Source organism: Miniopterus schreibersii, assembly GCF_964146895.1.
Source record: "Miniopterus schreibersii genome assembly, chromosome: 14".
Classification (NCBI taxonomy): domain Eukaryota; kingdom Metazoa; phylum Chordata; class Mammalia; order Chiroptera; family Miniopteridae; genus Miniopterus; species Miniopterus schreibersii.
The window spans coordinates 5,866,625-5,894,496 of record NC_138114.1 but is presented as its reverse complement, the minus strand read 5'-3'; the positions used below and the strand labels follow the sequence as shown (position 1 = coordinate 5,894,496).

Below are 27,872 nucleotides of genomic sequence, written 5' to 3'. Positions count from 1 at the left end.
CCCTCCACGTGGGCCAGTCTCTCTAGAGTGTCAGGACCCAAGGACTTCAGGCTTCCCTTCTCCAGAAGTCGCCATGGAGCGAATGCCCGCCGGGGCCAGAGGAGCTCCTCCCTGCCCTCAGGGAGCCACAGCCTCAGGTGGGGGTGGGGTTACCTGGTACCCAGAGATGTGCTGCATCAGGTGGTCACACATCACATTGCTGGTCAGGACCAAGTGCAGGACTTTAACAGCCGCGTACATGGTGTGGTCGTCTGTCGCTGAGGAAACGAGGCCCAGGAGAATGGCAGGCCCGCCAACGAAGTCCAGGCTGCTGGCCGCAGGGCTGGAGTGGAACACCCTCACCCCTGTGAGGGACAGGCCATTCCGTCAACTCTCAGCCTCGTCGCGGCGGCAAGGCCCCAGCAGCGTGCTGGGTAACCGCGCCGCCAGAACCCCTCTCCACTCATGCCAGCGGGGCCTGTGCAAACGGACAGGCTGGGAGGAGGGGCAGGGGTGTTGAGTCTTAACTCACTGAGAATCTATGTGAGTCCTTTCTGTGTCCACACCCCAGGGATTTCAGGTCACCACCTCCAGCTCCACCCAGAGTGCCGGAGGAGCCAGATGCCTTCAATGCCATCTGACCCTCAGCCTGCCCCTACATCCTGCGGGGCTGGGTACTTGCACCAACTCACCCTGCTTTGACAGTTGCTGGTGCAAAGGCCCTACTGTGCTCACTATAGGGGCTCCACTGTGCACAGATGCCAGCCTGGTCAGCAGCTGCATTCACTGTGAACTGTCAGGTGCCGGGAGGTGAGCTGACCTCATTCCAGGTGGGAGGCCGACTCTGGCAGGGTTAACCCGCCAGCTCGTGTCCTCCACGCCCTGGCTTCCACCCTGGCTCCCAGCCTGCTCTGTCCTGACCACACTCAGAACTCCAGGCTGCACAAGGGACGCCGCCCACCAGCCCTTCCTTCCCAAACAAAAGCTCATGGCCTGACATACCCTGCTGGCCGACAGCCACGGCTCCAATCGTTCGAAGAGGACCCGGGAGGTGGCCAGCACAATTTCTCAGCAAAAACACGGGCATGGCATTGTCACGGGATGAAATGTTCATCTGGAGAAAATGGCAACGATTAGTCCTGAGATACTGTCCTGGAAAGGAAGGGGCGTCGTTCACAAGTCCCCGGAGGGCAGGCGCCCAGGCCCTGGCCCAGCGCTGGCGCTCAGGGAGTGAATAACTGAGCCAACGTCAGGAGGGCCGAAACCAAAACTCAGGTTCCCGCGTCCTGCTCCTGGACTGTGGCTTAATCAGGGGAGCAGCTTTGGTTACACAATTGTGCCACTGATGTCCCACATGCTCAAGGTGAGGAGCCAACGGGGAAAGAAGGCTCCTCGGACACCTGGAGGTGGAACGTGCCACAAGGGCCTGCGTGGCCTCGCTCCCGGGCTAGGGCTGAGCAGTCCCTGCAAGCCCAGCCTCCGGGTTTCAGGGAGCCCGGGGAATGGGGCCTCGGGCCTCCTCTGTCGGGAGGAGAGCTGCTGGGAGGCACTTCCTCGGCCCCGACTCCTCCTCTTCAGCTGAGGGACGGGCTCTGTCCGTGAGGGTGAGAGAATGTACACACATCAGCCAAGTTCACCGGCAGAGAGCAAGAGAGCTCTTCACACAGGAATTAGGAAACAGGGAGTCAGTGGCATCTTCGCTGCAGACATGTCTGCCTGCTGTTTTGCAAGGTCGCTGTTTGGGGGGGGGGGTAGCACCCCAGAAAGGGAAGCTCTACGGCGTTCTCAGCGTCGCAGAGGTTTTTAAATATTCTGTTTGTTCTTGCTCTACCCTGAAGACTGAAGAGCATCTACTGTCTTCTCTGAGCCATTACAAATCAAAGGTTTCATTTCGGGGGAGTTCACGGGTGGGGACCCTAGGGTATTTAACAATGAAGAGGGCAGCCCTCCCGCGTGCATCCACCTGCACGCGTGCAAGCATGAACGGCATTCACCAAGAGCCGGAGAGGCCGCGAGCGCGGGGCTCCCCAAGGGGCAGCGCGAGGCCGGGAGCGTACCTCCTTGGCGATCAGGCGGCTGTCCACCTCATTGTAGGTGCTTCTGATGTCCGCGACATGGGTGGTGGACGAGCTGGCTACGTGCAGGCCAAAGGAGACCCTTTCCTCTGCAACCAGGGGCACCGCTTCTGTACTAGGATCCGCTCCTAAATAACACATCTTCAATCACTTCTAGTCTCATTGTACAGAAAAGAAAAGCCATCCTCAGAGAGCAAATATCTCCTGCTGCATGGCAAAGTAATCATTGAGAAAATGTCCGCATCTTGTTACACTGTATGTTGGTATGTTGTTACATGTTGCTACTTTGCATGCTTATATGTTGTGTGTTCATATGTCTCATGTTTTGCCCCTACCTCAGCTTCTCTGACACTTATAAAAAATCACGGAGAAATCTCACAACGTTAACTCCACTATAACACAGAGGCATTCCAGGTGTGAAATTACTAAGCTTGAAATACCTATCAAGGGTGTAACTTTGCTCCCCAAAACCAAAATGATAAGTCATTAGAAAGCTTACTTATAAAGAAAAGAAACAGGCTGAGCTGAAAGCCCTAAGATTTCCTACGAGCTGCATGTCCATGGGCAACATCCTGCTTGGAATCAGTGCCCTGGTCCCTGTGTCAGGGAGAAGCACGTATGTGACTTGAGAAGCATGTGAAAATGAGAGTCAGTGAAACTTTGTTTCTAGACCTGACCTGACCCATTGTCCTGGCCAGTGCTGTTTGCCAGAGGAAAGGAAGTCTGAAGAAGACAGGGGGCCTGGAGACAGCAGTGCTCAGCAGCTCTCAGCCGCTCGTTACTGCGCATCAGACTCTGTGCCCAGATCATTTATCACTCCCTCCAGATGGGAGCTGACCCCTTAACTCGACGGAGCGCAGACAGCAGCGCTCCCTATTCAACAGCCAGCGATCGATAATGAAAATGCGGATGTTTTGTCTGCCTGTTTAATAATTGAAAACAACAGTGTACTTTAGTTAAAAAGCTCCTTCATTAAAAGGAATGTGTCTTATTTATCTCACTCTCGTCTCCCACTTTGCTGATGGTATTACCCACCCACTCTCCTCCATTACGTGTTTTGGAGTTGAAAGATGAAGGATATTGTCATTTCCTTTTTTGTGACATTTTCTGTTGCGTTGTAAATACATAATGACCCAATTACAGAGGTCTTCCCTAATGGCTGACCTGTGCTGAGTTTACTCTTTATAAATATGCTATAAATAAATGGATGTCTAGTTTTAAAATGAAGTCAGCAAGATCCTTATCAATCAAACACTCCGCACCTTGGGCATGCACAGCTTGGAAGTTACCACAGTATCTTGGGCCAAGTTTGTTAATAACTTCCAGAGTTTCCATTGAGATGGCCTCTTCAAAGAGGTATGTGGGGCCAAGACGCCATGTTAATGATGACTTCTGTTTCCAGACTCGAGGGGTAGCGACAAACCCATAAACATCCACAAATGACGAAGGGTCCATCGAGAGGAAAGGTCCCGGCAAGGCCTGAATGTATAACATCTGTTAAAACGAAAAGGATGGGAGGTAGTTCACTTCGGAGTTAGTCAAATAAAATACATATGGATATAAAATGAGGTACCATATTCTTCTCTCAAAGTAAACATTTATTTTATCTAAAAACATTACAAAGATAACTCTCAAAACTGAGAAAACTGTAGCAAAGCAGTTTATGAAATGCTGGTGGGAGTAAGAGCGACACTGTGCCTTAGGAACCAAATTTGAAAAGAATATTGAGAGCCACAGAAATGCTCATCTTTGTGTCCCAGTCACCCCACCAAGAACCTACGTGTCCAATAGAACACATGAACTTTATGTGCCCAAAATAATTAAACATATAGATTTAAAAGAAATAAATAAAACTGTCTCTATTTGCAAATGGCATGTCCATGCAGAAAATTCTAAGGAAACTACAAAAAAAATAACCACACAACACCCCAAACTCCTAGAACTAGTAAGTAAGTTCAGCAAGTTCACAGGAAACATACATGATCGACACACAAAAGTCAATTGCATTGTAAGTCTAACAATGAACATGCAGAAACTAAAATCAAAATCAATACCATTCACAACTGCTCAAAAGAAAATGAAATACTTAATAAAACATGTATAAGATCTGTACACTGAAAATTTCAGAAGGATAATAAAATAAATCAAAGAAGACTGTATAAAGGAAGGGGCATGCCGTGCTCCTAGAAAGGAAGGCTCAACACAGTAAAGATGTCATTCCTCCCCAAAATGATGTATAGGTTTAACACAATCCTTTCAAAATGTCAGAAGGCTTTCTGTAGACACAAGGCTAACTCTAAAATTTAAATGAAAAAACACAGGCTCTGGAATGGCTTCAACAAATGGCTTAACAAATAGGTCAATTCTTCTTTTCTGAAAAAGAAGAACTGGGGGATCCAAGATGGTGGGGGACTGAGTGGAAGCTATACTGACACTTTTCTAGGACCAAACTGGAATTACAACTAAAATAGAGAAAAATCATCCTGAATAATCAACTGCAACTGAAGATGAGCTGGAGAGCACCCTCATAACCAAGGAGGAAAAGTAGAGACCACATAGAGACTGGTGGAACTGCAGAGACACAGAGGTCTGGCTGGGCTCCCACAGGCAGCAGCTGAAGGTCTGAAGGGAGATCTCAGCTGGGGGGTGGGGGGGCTCCCACTGAGGACTATGGGGTCTAAACCCCAGGCTGGGCTTCCCAGACAACAGCACCAGAACTGAGAAAGGTGCCCACATAACATCTGGCTGTGAAAAGCAGGGGAGTTTCTGTCTGCCAGGGACAGATGGCTGAAAATGCAGGCCCCCTCTTAAAAGGACAACACTCAAAGTTTCATGTGCAGCCACTCACCTTGGGCTCAAGAGAAGGGAGGGCAAAGTGAACTGGAACTCTGAGAGGAAAATCCACGGGTGCTATATCTGGGGATAAAGCTCAGAGAGCAGCCATCTGGATTCCTTTGCTGAGTCATTCCCCCATACAGCAGAGGACAGCTTCCTCAGGCAGATCTTTATCATCCAGGCAGCTTTTGCCTGGGGTGGGGGAAGCAATTGCCCCACTCTGTTGGAAAACCTTTGGCCCCACCCTGTGCAGTTTATGCCTCGCTGTGGTCAACAACCTGAGGCTTATTAAGAGACAGATAACAATCAGTCTGTAGGCAGAGGCTGATATCTGGGTGCTTTGAGTCTTTGCCTGATCTGTTTCTGGACCTGGGGCTTGGAAAAGCAGACCTTGGTCCAGTGAGCATCTTGGTCCTTTCCAAATGTGTCCAGCCTCAGCAGAAGGAGCTGTAACCCGTGGTGTGTGGAAAACTTCAAACAGGGTACTCAAGATCAGTCACAAACAGCATCTGACATTGGCTTGCACCAGAGACCCTCCAAAAAGATTGGGAGTCCTAACAGATCTACCTAATACATAAAAACAACCCCAAGCATGCAGCCAAAATGGGAAGACAAAAAAACAAGCCCCAAATGAAAGAACAAAAGAATTCTCTAGAAGAAGAACTAAATGAAATGGAGATAAGCAATCTATCAAACATAGAGTTCAGAATAATGATTGTAAGGATGCTCAACAGCGTGAGAAAAGATATGGAAACTATGAAGGAAATTAAGAATGGCATAGCAGAAATAAAGAATACATTAAAAGGGAAAAACAGCAGATTAGTGGAAGCTGAGGATAGAAACAGCAAATTAGAAGACAGAGTAGAAAAAAATGCTCAATTGGAGATCCAAAAAGAAAACAACAACAATGAAACATAACAATATTTGCATCAGAGGAGTACCAGGAGATGAAGAAGTTGATCAAGGGATAGACAACCTGTTTGAAGAAATAATAGCAGGAAACTTCCTTAACCTGGTCAAGGAAAAAGTCACACAAGTTCAGGAGGCACAGAGAGTCCCAAGCTAGAAGAATCCAAAGAGGCCCATGCCCAGACACATCATAATTAAAATGCCAAAAATTCAAGACAAAGAGAGAATCTTAAAGGCAGCAAGATACCCAAAGGAGCTCCCATAAGACTGTCACCTGATTTCTCATCAGAAACTCTACAGGTCACAAGGGAAAGGCATGAAATATTCAAGGTAATGAAATGCAAGGATCTGAAACCAAGACTACTCTATCCAGCAAGGCTATTATTCAAAATAGATGGTGAAATAAAGAGCTTCCCCGACCAAAAAATGCTAAAGGAGTTTATCACCACCAAACCAGCATTGCAAGATGTTAAAGGGACAGTAAAGGAAACTCTCAACAAAACAAAAAGACAATCTACCCATTGGGAGAAGATATTTGCCAATGATATATTTAATAAGGGGTTAATATTCAAAATTTATAAAGAACTCATACAACTCAACACCAATATCACAAACAATTCAATTAAAAATTGGGCAGAGGACCTACATAGACATTTCTCCAAAGAGGAGATACAGATGGCCGATAAACATATGAAAAGATGCTCACTGTCATTAATCATCAGAGATGCAAATTAAAACCACAATGAGATATCACCTCAGGCCTGTCTGAATGGCTTCATCAACAAATCAACAAACAACAAGTGTTAGCAAGATGTAGAGAAAGGGAGCCCTAGTGCACTGTTGGTGGGGACGCAGACTGGTGCAGTTACTGTGGAAAACATTATGGAGGTGCGTCAAAAAATTAAAAATGAAACTGCCTCATGACCCAGCATTTCCACTTCTGGGAATATATCTGAAGAAACCCAAACACTAATTCTAAAGAATATTTGCGCCCCTGTGTCCACTGCAGCATTATTTACAATAGCCAAACTATGGAAGCAGCCCAAGTGCCTATCAATCGATGAGTGGATAAAAAAGCTGTGGGACATTTACACAGTGGAATACCTAGGCCATAAAAAAGATGGAAATCTTACCACCTGCAACAGCATGGATGGACCTAGAGGGTGTTATAGTAAGTGAAATAAGTCAGTCAGAGGAAGGCAAAGAACCTATGATTTCACTTATCTAAAGACCAATATAAATGAACAAACAAAAGAGAAACAGACTCATAGATACAGAGAACAGACTGATGGTGTTCAGAGTTCAGAGGGGAGGGGGTTTGGGGGACTGAGTGAAAAGGTGAAGGGATGAAGAAGCACAGATTGGTAGTTACAGAACAGTCATGGGGATATAAAGGACAGCACAGGAAATACAATCAATAATATTGTAATAACTATGCATAGTGCCAGGTGGGTACTGGAAATATTAGTGGGAACACTGTAAAGTATATGGTTGTCAAACCACTATGCTGTAGCACTAAAACTAATTCATAATAATATTGAATATAAACTTTAATTGAAAAAAATTTTAAATTAAAACGAAACACTACACACCAGGCTAATTAAAAAATAGTGACAACACCAAATGCAGAAGAACTGAATCACTCCTTCATTGCTGGTGGGAATGTAAAATGGGGAAGCAGTCACTCTGGCATAGTTTGGCAGTCTCTTATGAAACTAAACCTGTAATTACCGTAGGCCCAGCAACTGTACTCTTAGGTATTCACCTCAGAGAAATGAAGATGTAAGTTCACACACAAAAACTGTACATAAATGTTCGTAGTAGCTTCATTTGTAATAGCCAGAAACTGGAACCAATCCAGGTGTTCTTCAGTGGTCATGCATCCATATCATGGAATACCACTCAGCAATAAAAAGCAACGAACCACTGACACATGCAACAACTTGGGTGAATCCCAGAGAGTTATGCCGAGTGAAAAATCTAAGCCTAAAAGAGTATATACTATATTACCCCATAGATAGACCACCTTGAAATGACAAAAATTTAGATGCTGGTCACCAAGGTTAGGGAGAGGGATGGGGGAGAGGTGTGGTGGGATGAGGCTGTGGCTATAGCTTTTGTGAAAGGGCAACATCAGGGACCCCATGGTGACAAATGTTCTGTATTTTGGGAGCAGTGGCAGATGTAAGAACCTATGCTTATGATAAAATTCTGTGCAACTAAATACATGAACACACACACAAGTAGAACTGGGAAAATATGAATAAATTAGTAGATAATAGCAATGTCAATATTTTGGTTGTGATACTATTCTATAGTTTTGCATCTGGGGAAACTGGGTAAAAGGTACCAAGTCTTCTCTCTATCATTTCTTACATTTTAGCCTACAATTATCTCAATTAAAATGTCAACAAAATAAAAGAAAAATAGTTAATACATTATCACAAATTAAAAAATAGTAATTTCAAAGTCCATGTGGATAATTTTTTAAAATAATACTATAAGTTAACTAAGTAGTATTTAAAATTTTCTGTGTAATAAAGTCACAACTATTTTTTAAGGGAAAAACCTAAAAGAAACTACAAACTATGGTAAGATAGAAGGAATACAGGTAATCTCTCTTCTTTCCTTTATTTTTTAGTTATTTCAAAATACATTGATACTGTTTTTATAAGGACTATAAACTCACTATATCTATGAATATGTACATAAATACTTATTTTCTAAAGGAGAGCACATATAATTTCAGAAATATTTTCCCTACCAATTAAATGAGGTTTTCAAATAAAAAAGACGACGTTTTCAGGCGCCAGGCCTGCCTGGAGTGTGGCTGCTGTGCTGCTCTGGGGTCCCACGCTCCCGGCGGGCTTCTCTGTTCCCGGCTGCAGCTCCGCCACCCCTCCCAGCCCGGCCGCCCCTTTCTTCCTAAATTCCTGCTGTGTGTTCTCACTGCACCACTCAGATTGACTTATAAGCTTAAGATGTTTCAAATTGCTCCCATACTATTTTGTTCAATTCAGTGTTACCTTTCTAAATTTAGCTTATCTTTCCTTGGAAATTAAAACAAAGCCTCTGACATTTGAGAACAACTGTTAAGCTGGGCCATCCCCAACCCAAGCTCTCCCATATTCTTACCCAGCAGGAATCTGTACCTGAACACCTTTATGTTTTTATCCAGTTAAATTCCACTTACTCTTCGTGAAGGAACTTGCTGAGATCATTTTGGAAACTCAACTCTGTCAGCCTTGGCCCCCGGCCACTCTCCATGGAACATTCTGGGGTACCTGGCCCAGTCCGTGGGGCCCCACTACTCCCCACCGCCCTGCGACTGCGTCTGGGTGGGTGCGCCTGTGGGATCTGGGGCTCACCCACGTGCCAGCTCACTGGTCTACACTGTCAGCCTGCCCACCTTACTCCTTGTGGCTGGAACTCAGAGCAGCTCACCAGTGTTCACTGCGTGCCGACTGTGGGCCAGCCTGGCGGGGTGCAAGCGAGGACCAATATCATAGGACGCCCCTCTGAGCCTCAAGACACATGAGCTATCTCACAGAATACCAACCTCGTCTGCGAAACAAGACCGAAAAGCAACGTGTCTGAAAAAGGACCAGAAGGAGCCCACCCTGTAATCCTGCCTCAGCGGGTGAAAGCAAAGACTCCATGCACCGCCAAGGGAACACCGCCCAGCCTGCCAATATGGGGGACTGCTGCCTCCTCTCCAGACAGCTCCAGCCTTGCCCCGCTCCTCCTTCCTGGTAAAAGTGCTCAACACACACAGGCACCAAATTGCCTCTTTCTGACAGCACCCAATTCAGAACAGACTGGCCGTTATTTCTTTCGAGACCTCCTGAAAAATCCTGCCAAAATCCTATATAAGCCCCTCCCGACTCCTTGTTAACCTATGGGGTAAGGGACCTCTTGCTACAGCAAGCTTAATAAATCTCACTTTTGTTTTGTACTATATGAACACTCCTGGAGGTATCTGACTGGTGGGCGTGGACAATTTCTAGCACCTGAAATAGTACTTAACACATAGTAAGTGCTCAGTAGATATTTAATGGGGGGAGGGAGGGAGGAAGGAGGGGCTAGTATTGATAATGACTGGAGGAAAAGCTGACTTTATGTTTTGGAGAACCTGCTTTTCTTATTCTCTTGCCGAATCTTTCTGATTACCAGTGCCTTTTATTTTTATAAGATAATTACCCAAAGGTAGCATCGAATTCATCTTTAGGTGTTCTATAGAATTTAGGTTGTTCTAACCTAATGAGTCTCAACCTGGGTAATTTTGTCTCTCTCTCTCTCACACACACACACACACACACACACACACACACACAGAGCAGACATTTGGAAATGTCTGGAGATATTTTTGGTGTCGTTCTGGGGAGAGGGGCATACCATGGCATCTAGGGAGGGCACAGACATTGCTAAAGGTCCTCATATACATAGACTAGGCCCCCAAAACAAAAAATTATCTGTCCTCAAATGTCAATACTGTTGAAATTGAGAAACCCTATTAATCTAAGGTTCACCATTCTGGCTGCATATTAGAGTCACCCAGGAGACTTTGAAACCATTACTAAATTACCCCCCCCCCCCCACACACACAGAGGTTCCGCAGTCACTGATCTGGGCTGCAGCCGGGGAGACTTTCCCTGCGACTGGGAAATGCAGCGAGGCTAAGGTGCTCTTCCTGGAACCCGCCCTGTGGTCTTCCTGCCCCTTTGCTCCCTGGCTTCCATGGGGACCGCTGGCAGTGGCTGGAGCCCGGCATGAAGGTCAGGCCCCTTGTCTCCTGGCTCCTCGCCCTAACCTCAGGACCTTGATGACTAAATGACAGTGATGAAACGCTTTCTCTAGATGTGTCCCATCCATCCCTTCTCTAGCAGGGGTGCGTCCTGTCCTGCCACTCCTGCTCTAAATCTGGCGCGACATGTTGGGTCCTCACACCTTGCCCTTCAGTGCAGCACAATCCAGACCAGCTCCATCAGCTCACCGGGAAGCTTCTTACGAAAGCTAGCCTGCGGCCCTGCTCAGACCTCCCTGTGCAATTCATACCTTAAATGTAAAAAGTCTTGTTTTCTTCACTCTAAAGACGTATTTTCTTATGACTATTTTTATGCTCGAGCAGTCACAGCTATTCCTGTTCCTACGTTTTACCTTCTGCCCTAGTTGTGTGGCCTTTATTCCATTTTGTGAAGATGCCTTTCATGCCTGAGCTCAGTTGAGTGTTCTGGGCAGCGAGGGGGTTTCACTGGATACCATCCCCGCTGCCAAGAGAGCACAGAACTCAGCCGAGACCGCCCAGTGGTGGGACCCCGAGGCTCGGCGGCGGAGCAAGCACAGCTGGGGACCATCTCACCTTGGCTGAGCCAATGACCTGCCCATCCAGATAGGTGGACACAGTACAGTTCCTTTTCATTTCCTTGGTGACAACCACAGCCAGGTGATGCCACTGTCCACAAGCCAGCAGCTGGCCACACCTGACCCGAAGCTGGCGTCCCGCAGAGGGCTCGGATTCATCCTCAGGCTCCATCACATCTGGAAGACAGAACAGACACCAGACCTCGCATGTGGCGTAAGGCTGCAACTCCCCAGGAGGACGGGGCCTTGGCCAGAGGAGCCAGCCATGTCCAGCCTATAAAACAATGATAACAGCAGCTGTCATTGCTGAGATCTTGCTCTGTGCCAGGCACTGTTTTGACGACTGTTATTGATACTAGCTCATTTAATTTTCATGACAACCCTGTAAGGTAGGTGCTATCATGATTCCCATTTTGCCATCCTGAGGCACAGAGAGGTTAGGTAACTTGCCCAAAGTCACACAGCCACGGTTCAAACCTAGGAGTCAGACTCCAGGTCTACCCTCCACCAGACTGCTTCCACAGTGCAGCACATTTGCTGGCAAAGTCCTTAGTGGGAGTGAGGGAAGGACAGTTGTGCTGTTTGTGAAAGATGCCAAGCCGTCCTCTGGGCCTTCCCATGTGTCCCTGTGAAGCAGTGACACTTTCAGGGCCCACAAGGAGGACAGGATACACTGAGCTTGGCCACCTCAGGCCACTTAGAGCCATCACACACAGTGAGTTTAGAGAGCCAGGATGTGATGGCAGAGCCAGGACCTGCCACCAGCACTACTGAACGTGGCTAAGGCTCCTGGGCCCAAGCTGCAGACTTTGCCCCATTTCCCCACGTGTTCCCCAGGTGTTCCCGACACCTCACCCAGTGGCTGAAACTCTTTCTCTTCCGTAGACACAACCAAGGAGAGATCTTCTGGGCAGAGACTGACAGAGAAGCAGACAAAGGGCTGCTCAGTCCGGGCCAGGTGGCGCACCAGGGTCAGGAAGCGCAGCGGGTGGCTCTCGGTGACCAGGCTGTGCCTGCTGACCAGGAACCAGCAGGAGAAGGTCAGGCCCCCTGGTGGAGGGAAGGACCGGGCAGCACCTGTGGCCAGAACACAAGTGCCCTTAGGCTTTGTCCTGCTGTGGAAGCTCATCTAGTCTCCTGTGGCTCAGGTTTCACCAGGCATGGCCCTACTGTGTGCCAGCGCTGTGCCCTGATTCATGCCCACTTTACAGAGAGCCCACTCTTGTCTCCTTACTCATCTCTCAGGAAAAGTCATATTCCTGCCAGGACTTGAGCCTGGATCCTCAAACACTCTTTCTACTTCTGTCCCGCCTATTATTCCATGCTGCCTTGCCAAGGGAGCAGAGAGGGGCACAGCCCTAAGACCTGACACCAAGGGAGCAGAGAGGGGCATAGCCCTAAGACCTGACACCAAGGGACCAGAGAGGGGGCACAGCCCTGAGACCCACCGCCATCTGGCTTACTGATCAGCTGACTTAAGCCAGGCAGTGTGCTACATGGGGCAGAGGGCGAACCTTACAGGGACAGTGCTGTGCTCTGAGGAAATCCATGCCCTCCCTCCTCAGAGCAGGGTTGGCAGTGCGGGTGGGGCCTGCTGTCCTCACTGAACGGGCAGAAACCCTGGCTCTCCTGACAGAGGAGCCTGGTGTTCAGCTGGACAGCTCTGTGCAAAGCGTGCCCAGGCCCGGGCCGATCCCATACTTGAGCCAAGGTCAGGCTTGTTCCTAAGCGGCCATCAATGGGGACCTCATGTTTATCTCCAGAGAGAGTTGTGGAAGGGGCGAGGTGCCCATTTCAGCCTTAGTCAGTCACTGACAAGATGAGTCAGCCCAGGCTCAGCCACCAGGTCCCCCACTGACCTCAGGGGCCTAGCTGAGCCCCTGCTCCATTCAGAGCCATGGGCGGGGCCCTGGGGATATGCAGTGAGCAGGACACCCTAAGAGAGGCAGGACAAACTGGAAGGACAGCTCAGCCACAGATACACAGGACTGAGAGGAAGGCCCACGCTTCCTTGACGTGCCAAGAGGAATCTGAAATCGAGGCTTGCTAAGACCTCACTCCCTGGGCAGTGGAAGGGAGCCAGCGAGCTAAGCCCAGGAAGCACCTACCTGTCCCAGTGCCCCCAGAGACTGAGTACTCAGTGCTGCTTCCCATAACCGTAGACAGGGTCGGGATAAACAAACACCTGGAACAAGAAAGTGTCTCAGATTAGTGACCCACAAGTGGGCTCTGGCTGTGACAAGTTCCCTTCGTCTTTTGCAGGGGCCTCACTTGCTCTTAGACCATGAGACTCCAGGGACAGAAAGTGGCTGATGTTGGTACCACGCCCTAAGAAAAGGAATCCAAACTGGAGTCTGGAAGAGAGAACATTCCAGAATGCAGATGTGCCAGGGGAAGGAGAGGGTCCTGGCCTGTGTATCTGGGGATGCTGCCCCTGAGAAGCCACTGAGGAGACGGGGTGTGCAGGATCCAGTTCGCTGCAGAGTGGGGAATGCTGATTGGAACTATAATTTTGTAATCAACATTATAATTCATCTGAGGCACTGGGAAATTAAGTATATTTTAAATATGCGAAAGCCTGTCATACCCATAACCTTCCAAGGACATGTCAAATTCCACGAAGGACGGAGCCAGGGCAGCCCTCTGAGGCTGCAGGTTGCGCGGGGAGGTCATGGAGATGAGGCTCAGTGCCGTCTGCAGGGCAGTGGTGGAGCTCCGGGACAGCCGGGGCCTGAGGGCCTGCGAAGCTGCTGGGCGTGGGCTGGCATCCTGGGCGGCTCCTGCGGGCACAGCCTGTGACCCTGAGGCAGCAAGAGAAGAGATGCGTCTTCGCTCGAAACATTTCTCCCTCTTCGGACAGAAGCCTCAACATTTCTATCACAGCCCGGAGGAGGCTCCGCAGTTACCATGAAGTTATTTCCTAACCCCTGTGAGGGCCGCTCTCCCAGGCCCTCATGCCAGGGCTCTTTGCTGATTTGGGTAACAGTGAACTACAGTGACGGCCTGCTCCTCTTAGAAACTTCTCCCTCTAGTTCCAGTACATCCCCTCTTTCCCTTGCTGTCCCTGGCTTGCCCTGTGGCACCACGCTGAGGTTCTGCCTTGGCTCCCTGGCCTCCACACTCTCTTTCACAGCAGCCTGTCTCCTCGAAAGCTCCTGTCTCCACCCCTGGCCGCCAGCCTGAGCCTGACCTCTTATTCCTGCTTTCCAACTGGAGCTCCTTGCCTCAGTGTTCAGGTGGCCTCACACTGAGTGTGTCCACAGCTTTCTTCTCTCCAGGCTAGTTCCCTGGACCAGTGTCCTCCAGGTATCAGGCCTAATACACGAGGATCCGCCCAGAGCTTGGCCTCCTGAACCCCACAGCCCCCGAGCTGAGAGCTGTGCACTGCGCACTGCGGTCCAGAAGCAGCGCCGGGCACTCCAGCTGTCCTGGAACCTGGCCCAAGGGCGCAAGTCCCTGCTCACCATCGCCTGTCTTACATGGGGGTAAGTGTCGTCCTTCTCTTTAGAGATCTGGTCTCCCTCCGGGGACCACTGATCCCTCTGCTTTTCCTCAATGGTGCCATTGAGCAGCAGGCAAAATCATTTCTTAAATCTGTCTGCTTCCCCTTTGTTGTAAATGAGCCCTTACAAGGAATGCATGTTCTCTCTTAATTCCGTTTAACCTGTCCCTGTCCCTCCCTCTGTCCTCACCTGAGCATCCGGAAGCCCCTCCACGCACACAGGATGACCTGGCGAGTTTCATCGCAGCTAACAGAGGCGGGGGAGCTCCAAGACCTAGAAACTGTCTGGATACCATGGCGAGAGAAGCAAATGAAGAAGCCAGTTTACAGAGAAGTTTGCTCCAGCTGCACATGATCACTTCCCTGCATCCCAGTGCTCGGCCCCTCCAAGTGGTCCTCCCTCCCTCTGCCTGGAGACCCTTCACCGAGCCCCGGGAAACAGCCCCTCCTCTCCCAGCACCCAGGCCCAACAGCTGATGAGTTCTGATGTGTTAGGTGCCTTAGACATAACCAGTGACTAGCTAGAGCCTCAAGTGGACCTTGGGAGGAAAAGAAATGTGTTGGAAAATAACTTTGTCAAACACTTTTTATGTCTCCAGTGGAATTTACTATTTAGCCGAATTAAGCACAGTGGCACTGTCCTATCCAGCAGCTGCATCTCCAGAGGCAGAAAAAGGCTGGCCTGGCCCGAGTCCCACGTCTGCAGGCTGGAAGAGTTGTCTTCCATGCCCTCTGCACGTGGTCCTGTAGCCCACGGAGGCTCTGCAGGCTGGTGACCCCTGGGCATTGCCCCCCCCACACACACATACACTGTGGGGTGGGGCCTGGGTGGGGTGGCCCAGCCACAGGAGGTTAGGAGACTCCTGACCTCCCTCCTGCAGCTTTCTCTCCTCTGCCTTCAGTCTTCTGTGTCCTCTCTGCCCTGTGCCTCTTTCTCTCTTCCCTCCCACTGCAGCTGTCCAGGAAACGTGGTTTCAGGGAGGGGCTGCCATAGGAGGGCCTCCATAGGATACAGAGGGGTCCTTATCAAGAGCCTTAGCCGCTGCCCCTCATGCCAGCTGAACTTCCTGAGTCTGCCTCTGGGCACCTCAGGCCCTCACGGAGTGTTCCCATGCTGGGTTCCCTCCTGTCCTGGCTGGAACTTCGCCCAGGCCTTGGGGCTCACGAGCTGGCTTCCTCGAAGCCCCGCCTTACTCCTAACCTCCCAGCTGTGGTTGCCCCAGCTCCATGAGCTCCAGCACTGCACCAACATCCCACAGCACCATTCTGCAATGTCACAGACCCTCTGACTGTTGTCCCCTCTCTCTGAGACCAGTAGCCCATGGGGAGCCTGTTTTTTGCACTGCGCACTCTGCCCGCACAGCCCCAGGGTTCCTCCCTGGATTCGCAGTGTCCGATGCTGGGAAGGGACACTCCTATGGATGGACTCAGGACAGCTGCATGGGGACAGCTGCATGTGGACAGCGGCTCCTGTGCACTCTGATGCCCACCGTGTGAGCGCGCAGTCAGGGCTCAGCAGCGTTCTAGGCTCAGCATATGGTACCTTAACACATCCGGTTCAATGGCTTGAGAAGCAAGCTTTTCAAAAATCCTGATGAGGCCGCTGTGCAGGGAGCTGCTGCCAGTGGCCAGTGCCTGGTGGCAGGAGGCCATGAGGGTCCTGAGCATCCCCGCCTCACACATGACCTGGCGGTTCTTCTCCGATTTCACCAGGGACTGGATGTGACTGGCCATGGAGCACTGGATCTCCCTGGAAAGCTAGGAAGTAACCAAAGCCAGCGGTGAGTCCTTGAGGCCAGAATGTTCTGTGGGCGACATTGATAGGCTTCCACCTAAGTCTCCAATTGGTGGTGGGGCCAGGAGGCCACACCCATCACAGCCTGTTGCCACTGTGCTCCTGCCAGGCTCCGGGGTCCTCAGATGTGCCCTCCTCACATCAACAGTGGACCCTGGAGGCCAGTCTGTGGGAGGACGTGAGCCACTGTGATTAGATGCCAAAGAGGCAGCCGCCTAAAACAGAGATGGAAAACAGGCAGGAGAGAGGCCTGTCTGCCCCAGAGAGGGGCGTTTTTGACCCACGATGTTGAAGTAATTTCTGAATTCATTGTTAAAATTTATAAATCTGGAGATTTCACATAAAGTCCAGACACGTGGCCTCTCTCAGAGGCCAGAGGGAAAGAATTTGGACAGGCAGGTTCGCAGTTCCACATGTGTCAAGAAGCCATTGGGCTGGGCAGTGGCTGTGCCCTCCGGTGGCTCCCACATCACCTCCCCACCCCAGCTGGCTTCCCTCACTAAACAGCCCTGCGTCTGAGTTTGCACCCCTGGCCTTGGAAACTCGCCTGGGAGCACAGGCCTTGGGAACTAGCCCTCTTAGTCGTCACGTATCAGGACACACCCGGAGTGTCCAGCCAGCTGGAGTCATGCTCCCGTGGAAGACTTCGGTGACCCTCCCGTCCCCCCAGGTGTCGTCTCCCTCCCCACCCCCTCCAGGTGTCCTTCGTCCTGCTCTCCACTTAAGCACATGCTGAGCCTGACACACAGGCCGCGTGCCCATATCTAACCCTAGTGGTCACTTCACTATCTCTCTGCCCCGGACACTCACCGAGCAGAGTGCGCAGAATAGGCTCAGTAAATATCCGAGCCAAATAGAATATATTGTCTTGACAACCTTCCTTTTTTCATAACAAGATAACGCTCTGGAATTCCCAGCCCTTCCTGCGTATACTAATGGTAGTGGGGTGGGGCACATTCCTGTACAGAGACTCTGAGGACACACACATTCTCTTTTACTGTTGCACAAAATATTGTCCGAAGTGAGAGGGATACCAGTTAAAGCTTAATGGAATTCCCCTGCAGTGGGTGCTACGGGGGTCCCACCCAGATCTCCTTCCCGGGTAAGCATACCCATCACAGCTGCCCTTTTTCTGGAGGAATGCCCTCCCCTAAGTGAGAACTGCCCTGCCCAGGGGCTCTGTACCCCCCCATATATATGTTCATGCCCGCACACACACATACAAAAATGTGGGTGCATGCACACACACATGCACACACACACACACATGTACTCACATGTGCACACATACACATAAAAGCATAGGGGTACAAGCATGCCCACACATGAACACACATAAACATGTGTGTGCGTGTGTGAGTGCACGTGTCACACGTGTGCATATACAAACATACATGCATGCACACACGTACATACATACGTGTATGTATGTACAGACACCTCAGACTACAGCCAGTAAGGCCGTGCCCTTCAGCCACCGTGGTGTATAATTCCCGCTCAGAGCCCCCGCGGGCTCAAGCCGAAACTAGACTTCGGCTGACAGCATATCCCCACTCAGCTCCACCCTGCCTTCCTCCCCCTGCCCCCCCCCCCCCCCGTGAATCCCATCCCATGCACCCTGTCTTGGGCTCCACCGCCAGGGACCCGACCTGAGGCACCGGCCTGCATTGAGCGCCTTCGCCCTGGCTGCGGTTTCACAGAGAGAGACCTGGGGCAACGCAGGCGCCCTCTCGGTTAGTTTGCCAACGCAAAGCCAGGAGGGACCATGAAGGGGCTTGTGGAATCATCTTTATCTTATAGGACTGGCTTCCGGCCCCATCGGGGCTCGGGCCACCTCTCACCCAGTGTCCCCCCAAAGCTTTCCTGGAGGCCGTCCCTGCTTCCTCTTCTTTCTCCTCTTCCTCAGACAAGGATTAATCGCCTCTTCAGTGTCAGATCTGGGCAAAGTGCTAGACTTTTCAAAGTGAGTATGTCCCTGCTCTCCAGGGAATCATGGACTAAGGGTGAGACAGGTGAGGAGACAAGCTCAGCCCATGGGAGCGCGTTCTGGAAGAGAATTAATGGGGCCTGGGAGGGAGGGGTGCCCCCACAGCCCTTGGCACGTCTCACGGAGTTCTTGGAGTCATGAGCAAGTCCAGGCCTGGTACCTACTTTGGGGGCCAAATTTTACCTTGTGATGGGAATGTTCAGGATGTGCCAGGCCCTAGACGAAGCACGGTGACATGCATACATTAGACAATCCCTGTGAGGAACATGATGAGAGGGGTATTGTTATTATACCCATTTTATAGATAAGGAGGCTGAGCCCAGAGAAGTCGATTGCCCAGGCCACGTAGTAAGGGTAAAGTCTGGCTCAGAGCCGTCTCACTGCACCGTCTCCTTCCCACACGTGCGGTCATGTGAGGCCACCCAACCCAGAGACATTCAGGAGAATGTTTGTATCGCTGAGGGACAGAAATTAATGAGCCGGCATCCTTCCATAGGCCGTGGGCACAGTTTCGTAACATACATGCCTCAAGGATTAAATTGTATGATGAAACATATGGACACTGTGGATCATCAGTTTCTATGCTGTTTTTTAAATGAGTGTCACACAGCTCACCCTCCAGTCTTCCAACATGCCTTCCAGAGGAAGCGCCCACAGTCCCCACCTCAAGCTGATGGCTTCAGTGCAATTCCCATCTTTACAACACACTCAGCAGAACTTCAGACTACTCAATTAACTACAATTATAGTTTAAAATGTAATTAAATGGTTTTCTAGGATTTGCCATTCTGGAATGTCTTCACTTTGCCACCATCACTGATGTTAAGGAGAAATCTAATCACTCAAAGACGGTGGTCCCTGCAACGGACAGAATGTTTGTGTACCCCGAACACATATGTTGAAAACTAACCCCCAGTGAGGTGGTGTTTGGCGGTGGGGCCTGTGGGAGATGATTATGTCATGAGGAGCCTCATGAATGGGATTAGTGTCCTTATAAAAGAGAACCCAGGGAGCCCCCCCGTCCCTCCCACCAGGTGAGGACAGTGGAAGCAGGGGACCTCATGCCTAACCAGACACCGAATCACCAGCATCGTGATCCTGGACTTCCCAGCCTCCAGACTGTGAGGAACAAGTTTCTGTTGTTTATAAGCCACCCAGTCTACGGCATTTTGCTGTAGCAGCCTGAGTGGACTGAGACAACCCTTTCCCTCTCCCTGTGGTGTCTACACAGCCAGCTGAACTGGTAAAGGAACATGGGGAGTCAAGACTCATTTGCAGGAAACAATTCCGTACGTTTCCTTTGAAGAGCTCCTGCCTGTGGACATCTGCCCAGCATCCCCGCCGCCCTCCCAGGTCCCTCTCCGGGTGCTCCAGCGGCCCTTCCCTTCCCTTCCCGGGGCACAGGGCCCGCTGCCCCTCTGCCCTCCTGCACTCTTCACACAGCGGAAAGGAGCTGCCACCCTCCAGCCTTGAACTTCATCGCCCAGAACTTGGATTTTGGTAACTGCCGTCTTTTAATTTGGGGGGAGAGTTAGGGAGTCTTGGAGTGGGTGGGAGAATTGTATGAAGCAAGATGCAAAAATAACATCACAATGTATTATTATTAAGAATTAAAAAGAAATGCCTACAATCTCCTGTTTTCCTTACCAGCACTTCACTTACAGCTTTGGGGGCTTTGGGGACTTTGGGGGAGTTACTGGCTTTGTTTCCTCCCCCAACCCCACTCCTACCCCCTGCCAGCAGGAACACTTAAAATCTAAATATGCAAAAAAGAAAGTTTTCAAAACACAGAAATGCTGATCTTGCCTAATGATGCCACAAGTTTACTCCAAATTGCTCAATACCCCATAATGGAGGAGGGAAATTGATCCGCTTCATTATCACTGCAGCCCCGTCAATACCAATACTGCCTTGTTTTGAATAAAATGTGCTGTTTTTTTCAATGTTGGTTCCAGTAAAATGGGGTTTTAGTGAAAATATGAGCAGTAGCAGGAAACCAGTCTCCCCTACAAATGGATTGATTTTCCTAACGTGTGTTTCTTCCAGCGCAGGAGGGATGGTGTTCAGTTAGGACTGGTGGTTAGCACACGGCCCCCAGACTGGCCCGCAGGCTGGGCTCCCCGGGCAAGTATCCCCGAGCAGCTTGCAGGGTGGCCTCCCTCGCAAGGAGTTTCTGCTCTTTCCATTTAACAGCGGAGCTCTCAGTCCACTGCCCAGCGTGTTTGTCTTTCCTCATTTCTCTCCTCCAGCTTTATCTCCTGGTCCAGATTTATGGTCCCAGAGCCCACGGGGTCCCGGTGGGTGAGTTTGTCCTGGAGAGATGGGCTTTGGGTACATCAGTCCACACTGTGTCTTCTGCACATTAACTGTGTTCTCCTGACATAATTGTAGAAACCATCAGACGACCAGCGTCTGCTTCCCCCAGACACTTAAAAAGAGCTAGAAATTTCTAGTGACCTCCTCACATTTGTAGCGGGTGCTGTTCCAGTTTGGCTAACATATTCCTTATGTGACTATTTCAGAGGAGAGGTGGCACAACTTAAGTGACCTCAGCTCTTAAGAGCAAAGCCTGTCAATGGGGCTCCAGGGATACACGAAGCCACAGGTTTGTTTTACTTGACGGGCTATTTTAGTTTTTACCTTTGCCCCCTTAGTTCTCGCTTGCAGTGCCCCTGTGGCCTTGTAGGCCCGGGAGTCTGTGATCTTGGTTTAGTGTAGGAAAGTCCAAGTCCCAAGGTGTCCTCGACGCACTTGTATAGACTTGCAACTTAGACCAAGAGGCATGCGGTGCCTGCTCCAAATCTTCTGCTTTTTTTCTTACAAATTGCACTCATATGATGGCCAATGCTTCCTGGTAACAGAAGCTGAAGATCTTATATGTAGAAAGTATTTGTCTCTTTCCAACTTTACTCCTGCCTTCTCCTTGGTCCAGCCTGTGCTCCAGCCCCAGTCACACTCCCCCCCCTCGCTTTGCTGGACATGCCACACCCCTTCTGACTGATGCCCAACATTCAGCCCTGGGAAAGCGCTTTCCCATCCCACCCGTTAGCTGAGTTCCCACTTGTTATTCAAGACACAATTCACGTGTCTTCTCATCTAAGAAATCTTTTCTGAGTTCCCCAACCAGCACCATGTCCACACTTAGTCATTATAAATACCACACCACGGCACACTTGCCTGCACCCTCCTTCACCCCCCTCTCTCCCAGCCCCACTCCAGCCTCCTCCCCGCAAACTGCTGCCTGAGACAATAGCTCTGAGCCCTTGTCTCCTGAGAACCTATCTCTGAGCCTCAGATGCAATAGCTGCACAGGCACACGGTGCTCCAGAGGGGTACACCTGACCCAGAGGGCAGAGGGGGGCAGGACAGGGAAGTGCTAAAGGGTGGCGAGGGAGAGACAGGCCACAGGAGAAATGGTGTGTCTGGGAGAGGGCTCATGCAGGGGGGCAACAGTGAGCAGACCTTTCCGGAAAGGCTGGGGTCCTGGGCATCTGTCACCCTGGCTCACTCGCCCCAGCAGCCAACCCCTCCCCTCAGAGGTCGGCCCTGAGATGGGGCATGAGACCAGCTTGTAAACATGCCCCAGGACGGTGTCTGCACAGCCGGGACCTGAAACATCATCTTGGACACAGCCCTCACTCTGAGAAAGCTGGACCAGGTGAGCAGTGGAGCCCAACAGAGGGCTCCCTGAGGCTCAGCACGGCCCTCCAGCCAGAAGCCTTCCGACCTGGGGCTGGGGCATCCTCCACAGCCCAGGACGAGGGGCACTAACTCACTCTGAGTTTCTCTAGCTTTGGTACAAAATAAACTGCTGACACAACTCTTCTGTTAAGAGAGATTTTTAAAACAGATTTGTTGTTGTTAACAGACTTCCATCCATGATTGTCTGGAGGAGGTTCCCTGGAAGACTGTAGAAAACACAGTTTCTTGCAGAGATGAAGGCTCGATTCCAAACCGTGGTTCAAGGCTGGAGGGTCCAAGCTTCCAAATCGACCTGCTCCCTCCCTTCATTGTCCAGGCCCAGGGCATACACTCACCTACGCAAAAGCAGGTTCTGTGCTGACTGGACACTGACTAATAGGCAAACTCAGACTAACTACTTTCACTAAGGCTGTTGCCCCAGCTTTAAAATGAGAGTAATGAAATACCTACCTCACAGTGTATTTGCCGGGGAAGGGGGGGACAATAGAAACAGCATCTATGGAAGCACTTTTGCTTCTAGGATGCAGGTGTTTGAGGATATTAACCCCCCTTCCCCCCAGCAGCAGCCCTCTTTTCACCTACTATTAGTAAGATTCTTTCCACCTGAGTGGCTGGTGTGCTCGGCCACGCACATCCCTGCGCAGGGAAGGAGCCATGCCTGCCGTGTCCTCAGGTCCCATCACTAGCAATGGCAGCTGAAGTCTCCGCGTGCTCACTGCTGCAGGCCCTCTGCTACGTGCGCTTGTGACTAGCTCCTTTAAACCTCAGACAAACACTGTGCACCAGAGTATTAGCCATAAAACACACCTAAGTAGCCTTGGCTATTTCTGCCACCTTGAGAAGCCAGGTGGGTATCCAGAACGCACCTCAGCCACATACCTGAGCCAGGGGCTCTCCATGCCAGTCAGGATTACAGGGTCCTCAAGTTCAACTCTGGTCCAGGAGCTCAGTTCCCTCCACCACAAACCTAACAGCTGCTTGCCAGGCCCAGTGCAAAGCCACTCACTGCCTCCACAGCTGTCCATCCATGTTCTGCAGTGGCTCCTTCTATTGAGCCTACGCCTTCACTGTTTAACCAACTGGTCCTAGTCTGTCTTTCATTGTCCTACTGTAGTCACCCAGCAGTATATTCCCAGGTCTCACTCTCCCAGGGTCTTTCCTCTCGAGGCCACACACCCTGAGATCCGTTCACTCTTCCTCCCATGACCAACGAGGTTTTTCAGGCCCCTTGTCATCCCGGCCTCTCACCTCTGGACAACAGAGGTGCGGTGAGTTTAAGATCAGTGGGGCCATTGCCGCCCTTTGGCTGGACCCTCTACTTCCATACATACCGCTGCACATGACAGTCCCGGTCGCGTGTCCTCACTCCACGAGGGATCATTATTGCCCTCAAACTAACCCCCTGGACTCCCTCCCTCCCGCGCTTCTGTTCTTCCTACCCAGTCCCCGCGTGTCCGTATGTACTGAAACACGAGCACGAGCGTGGTTATCTCTGCTGGATTTCGACTCATGGATTCTGATCCATCGAGTAAGCTGCTCGAGATCCTTCGAATCCCCATCCTGTCACCTCCCATTTGAGCTTCACTCAGATCACTGATCAAATGCAGAAAAGGCAGAGGAGGGAGCACCAGTCTTTTCATTCACAAGCAGATATTAACATGTAGTTCAATATCAGTTCTCTGTTATTAATTTATCAATAGTAGAGTGCCAGTTGGAAATATACCTAAAATGTGTTACCTTTCATTTAATATTTCCAGAAGTTTATGCATCATGGCCCAGCGTCCTGGAGCACAGAGCGCCAAAGCCGAGGAGAAGGCTGGGAGATGAGGGGCCAGCGCCCGATGAGCGAGATTGCAGCCAGGTGCTGGACTAAGTGTTTTACAATTACACTCTCCGCTGCTCTTCTCAGTGGGAAAATACCATGAGACACTGAGACTTGAAAAGATCACATCATTTCCTAAAGTCACACAGCTGATGGGTGGCAGAACTGGCACCCAACCCAAGTCTCACTCCAAACCCATGATTTTAACACTGCATTGTACGCTCATGAGGAAGGGCACTTAGTACCCCACAGGGCCGTAAACTGACAGTGAATAGAAGTGTTTTATTTGGTGGGCATAGGTTGGCTTTGCTTTTGTTTTATTTCCCCCTAATTAGATGTGAATACTTTAGGCAGGGCAAGTGCCCTCCCTATAGCCACAGGCCTCACCACTCCCTATTATTGACACCTGGCTTAATTTATGTATTTCCTTCACCTCCCCTGCCCCAAGACACTGAGTCTGCAGCCCCTGCAACCCAGGCCGAAGGTGAGTAGCTGAATCTGAGATGCAGAAAAAGGAAGTGAACTATGTAAGTCATGGAAATGATGACAGCAAAGGGAGGGGAGGATGCTCACCTGATCACTGGACCAGGGCTCATCCTCCCCAACTTCCACTTTCGCTCCGCTGGGCTGTGTCCACGGCAGCCTGCTTTTGACCCCCTTCATGTCCATTCAAGATCACCTTCATTTGCTCTATTTAAGAGACTATCCTAAGAAGTCACCTGGAGTTTGACAAGGATCTGAGATTTTCCGCTCAAAAACAATGAGAATATTTTGGGGATAGGGTTCAGAACGAAAGAGCATGAGGAACCTAGAAACTGAACATATTTGGAATTTCTAATGTGTTTAATGTAACAAAGCAAGACTCCTCCGGTACCAGTTTCTTTACTGGAAGAAGCGGCTCTCTTTTTCAATAGCCTGCCCTTACACGGTGCCGTCCAGGGCTATTAATGCTGTCAATATTTTAGTTATTTGAAACTCATATGATTAGATCATTGTGTTTGAAATACAGGCTAATTCCAGAAAATGGCACCCTTTTCCAAATGGAGGGACAAATGGGTTGATAGGCAAACGCAGCTCCTAGCCCTATCTTCTTTCCGTCCCACCGGACCATGCGGGAGGTTCCAGTAGAATCTGGAACGTGCCCAACAACGACTCGAGGTCGGAATGATCATGTCGCTGCTTCCAACAAACTCCTGGGGCCCCCGCTTCCTGACAGGAAAGGCAACCTGGGCAGAGGCAGGAGGACTTGGAGCCTTCCTCGAGCGGCAGCCGCCACTGGCTGTGCTGTGAACTCTGCCACTTGACTGCTACAAGTTTCAAGTCCTCGTGTGCCAAGTGGGACGCTGACACCCACCTTGCGGCGCTCCTGCAAGTCCACATGAGAAAACACTGCAGCAGTGGCTGTGCCGCTCGCGGTGCTTCCCTGTAGCGTGCACGCGCCGCTCGCCATGCCAGGCACTCAAGCATTGCTCCATTAACTCCTCCTGATAATGCCACAGGGAGATGAGATCATCCTCATACTTAAAACAACAAAAGCTAAGGGTCAAAAGGATTAAATAATTTCCCAGGCTCTGTGACTGTGAAGTGGCAGAGCTGTGACCAACATCTGTTGTCTTCAGAGCCTGAACTCTGCTTTCATATAGTGGGTGCTCGTTAAACGTCATGGGCCCAGGCGGGTGGCTTAGCTGGTCAGAGTGTCGTCCCAACGTGCCAAGGTTGCGGGTTCAGTCCCATCAGGGTACATACAAGAATCGACCAGTGAATGCATGAATAAGTGGAATAACAAATCGATGTCTCTCTCTCCCCTCCCTCTCTGTCTCTCTCCCCCTCCCTCTCTCCCTAAAATCAATAAATAAAATTTAAACATCATGGTAGTGATGACAATGATGACGACATGGACCATAACCCAATAAAGTTCAGTTCTCAGCATGGTATTCAGGGCCCTTCATAATGTGGCTTCAACTAACCTTCAGCCCCACTCGCTGTTTTTCTACCCACGTGGTCTGTCCCAGCCCAGCCGAAGTAGTCCGGGTCCCTAAGGGGGCATCTTCCTCTTGCCTCTCTGTGTCTGGGCTTTCTTGCCTTCCTCCCCTGCCTAATGTGCATGGGCAGTTCTCTTCTTTAAAGCTCAACTCTGGTGTCCCCACCTCTCTGGCTTCCCCTTCGCTCTGTCCCAGGGCCTGTGGACAAACATTTGTTGCAGCCATGAGAACGCTGTCTTACCATTTCTACAGACCTCTGCCTGCCCATCCTCAAACGCAGACGGTGAGTTCCTGCAGCATTCACCCCCGATTCCCCAGGGCACCCAGTGGGGTTACTAACTATTCCTAGAAGCAAACACGTCTACGGCAAGACTCATGTGGCTGCTGAGCCCACCGGAAACAGAAGTCTTGGTTCCCAGTTAGTTACATTTTTCTGGGGCCAACTCAGCTCACGAGGACTTGAGCTGAACTCCTTGTTTGCCTGGGGCTCAGGACAGCAGCATTCACAGCAAAATTCCCAGAGTCCAGTTTTAATACTGGTGATGAAACAAGAGGGAAAACCCAGCTGCATTATCTGTTTCCATGAGCAGCTTGCAGTGCGAGTATTGAAGTACAGCACCCCATCTTCACCCTTACAGCCGCTCCTGTAAGATAAACAGGAGCAACAACATTTATTATGTAGCAGCAATGACCTCGGCTCCTTTCCCGGCCTGTGCAAAGGATCGCAGCCCACGAAATTCCAGAGGATAGGTAACTGCAGAAAGCTCATTAACGCTAATCTTAGCTTCTGTCTACTGCTTCGCTAGTTCCGCCACCCGCGTCCCCTTGACCGAACGGCTCCCCCTTCACCAAACAGAATGTAGTTTGTTTGCTTTTCTGCCTTTTTGTTCTCCCTGCAAAAACTGTTCGGGCTGCGAGTTTGTTTAGGGCATGAGCCCGCTCGTAGCCACCGCCGGCTAAATAAATCTCCAAAAGCTCAATTTGGTCTCTGTGTGAATTGGTCTTGAGTAACCTGGGTCTAACAGTATTTTAGAAAAGGGGGGGGGGGGTGGGAAACAACAACAAAAAACAAAAAAAACCCAAACACCTCCAGGTTCTGAGCAGAGCAAATTTGATGTGACCACGGTTAGAGCTAAACCTCACAGCCCACGTATGCAGCTGTTCAGGCTGTTGCTTCAAAACTGGTACCTGCCCTCGGAAAGCCATCAATTTCTCCACCACAAGGTGGGAAGAGCAGCTGAGGAATGTAAGTGGCTAAGAGCTAAGGGCAGGTGGAAAGGGAGACGAGTGGGACTTACATCCCATCTTTTTAATAACACTGCCCTCTACTGAAATTTCCTGCGCCTTTTTCTGCAACAAAATATGCAGCCCTGAGGTCAGTGTCGATCCAGCATTTTCTTGTGTGGTCTTATTTCTCACTTGATTTACTGTTCTACTTGTTGTTATGAGGTTCACACACCCCTTCAGAAATTAATTACTGCAATTATCCAACTTTGAATAGTGCTGGTTTGGCATCTGCAGAAAGTATTTGACAAAATGCACCACTACCTTTCATTTGCATATTTGAGAGAGGAGAAATTAGACTTTTCCTAAATTACTTACTGTGACCTGAATAGAAAAAAGTATCCTACCCAATGGGATTCTCATTTTCATACTTAGTTTATCTAATTACCATCAAAGAATGAGAGGAAGTTCTTGTCCACATACTAATGTGACAGCTCATGGAGTTTATCTGGAACCCGGGCTCATCCACAGTTTCCCTGCACTCGGAGCAAGAACAGGCCACTGCCTGCTCTGATCACTCCATCAGTCAGCGTCAGGGTGGAGCTTGCACAGTGCCCATGAGCACCGCGTGAGTGCTAAGACCATCCGGAGCACTGGCTTAGCTCTCACCACAAGCCCATTGCATGGTACAAAATACAGC

At 50.2% G+C, this 27,872-nt stretch overlaps 1 protein-coding gene across 1 annotated transcript in view; it reads right to left on the bottom strand.

The window, feature by feature from the left end:
* Nucleotides 1-27,872, bottom strand: part of WDFY4 (WDFY family member 4) — a 252,408-nt gene that overhangs the window by 161,664 nt on the left and 62,872 nt on the right. The window contains exons 14-23 of the mRNA XM_081157692.1: nt 16,205-16,419; nt 14,852-14,946; nt 13,747-13,960; nt 13,268-13,344; nt 12,015-12,236; nt 11,158-11,336; nt 3,317-3,548; nt 2,037-2,182; nt 982-1,093; nt 154-344 (exon numbers count right to left, since the gene is read on the bottom strand). Coding sequence (XP_081013818.1) covers nt 154-344; nt 982-1,093; nt 2,037-2,182; nt 3,317-3,548; nt 11,158-11,336; nt 12,015-12,236; nt 13,268-13,344; nt 13,747-13,960; nt 14,852-14,946; nt 16,205-16,419 — 1,683 coding nt within the window. The remainder of the gene's footprint in view (nt 1-153; nt 345-981; nt 1,094-2,036; nt 2,183-3,316; nt 3,549-11,157; nt 11,337-12,014; nt 12,237-13,267; nt 13,345-13,746; nt 13,961-14,851; nt 14,947-16,204; nt 16,420-27,872) is intronic.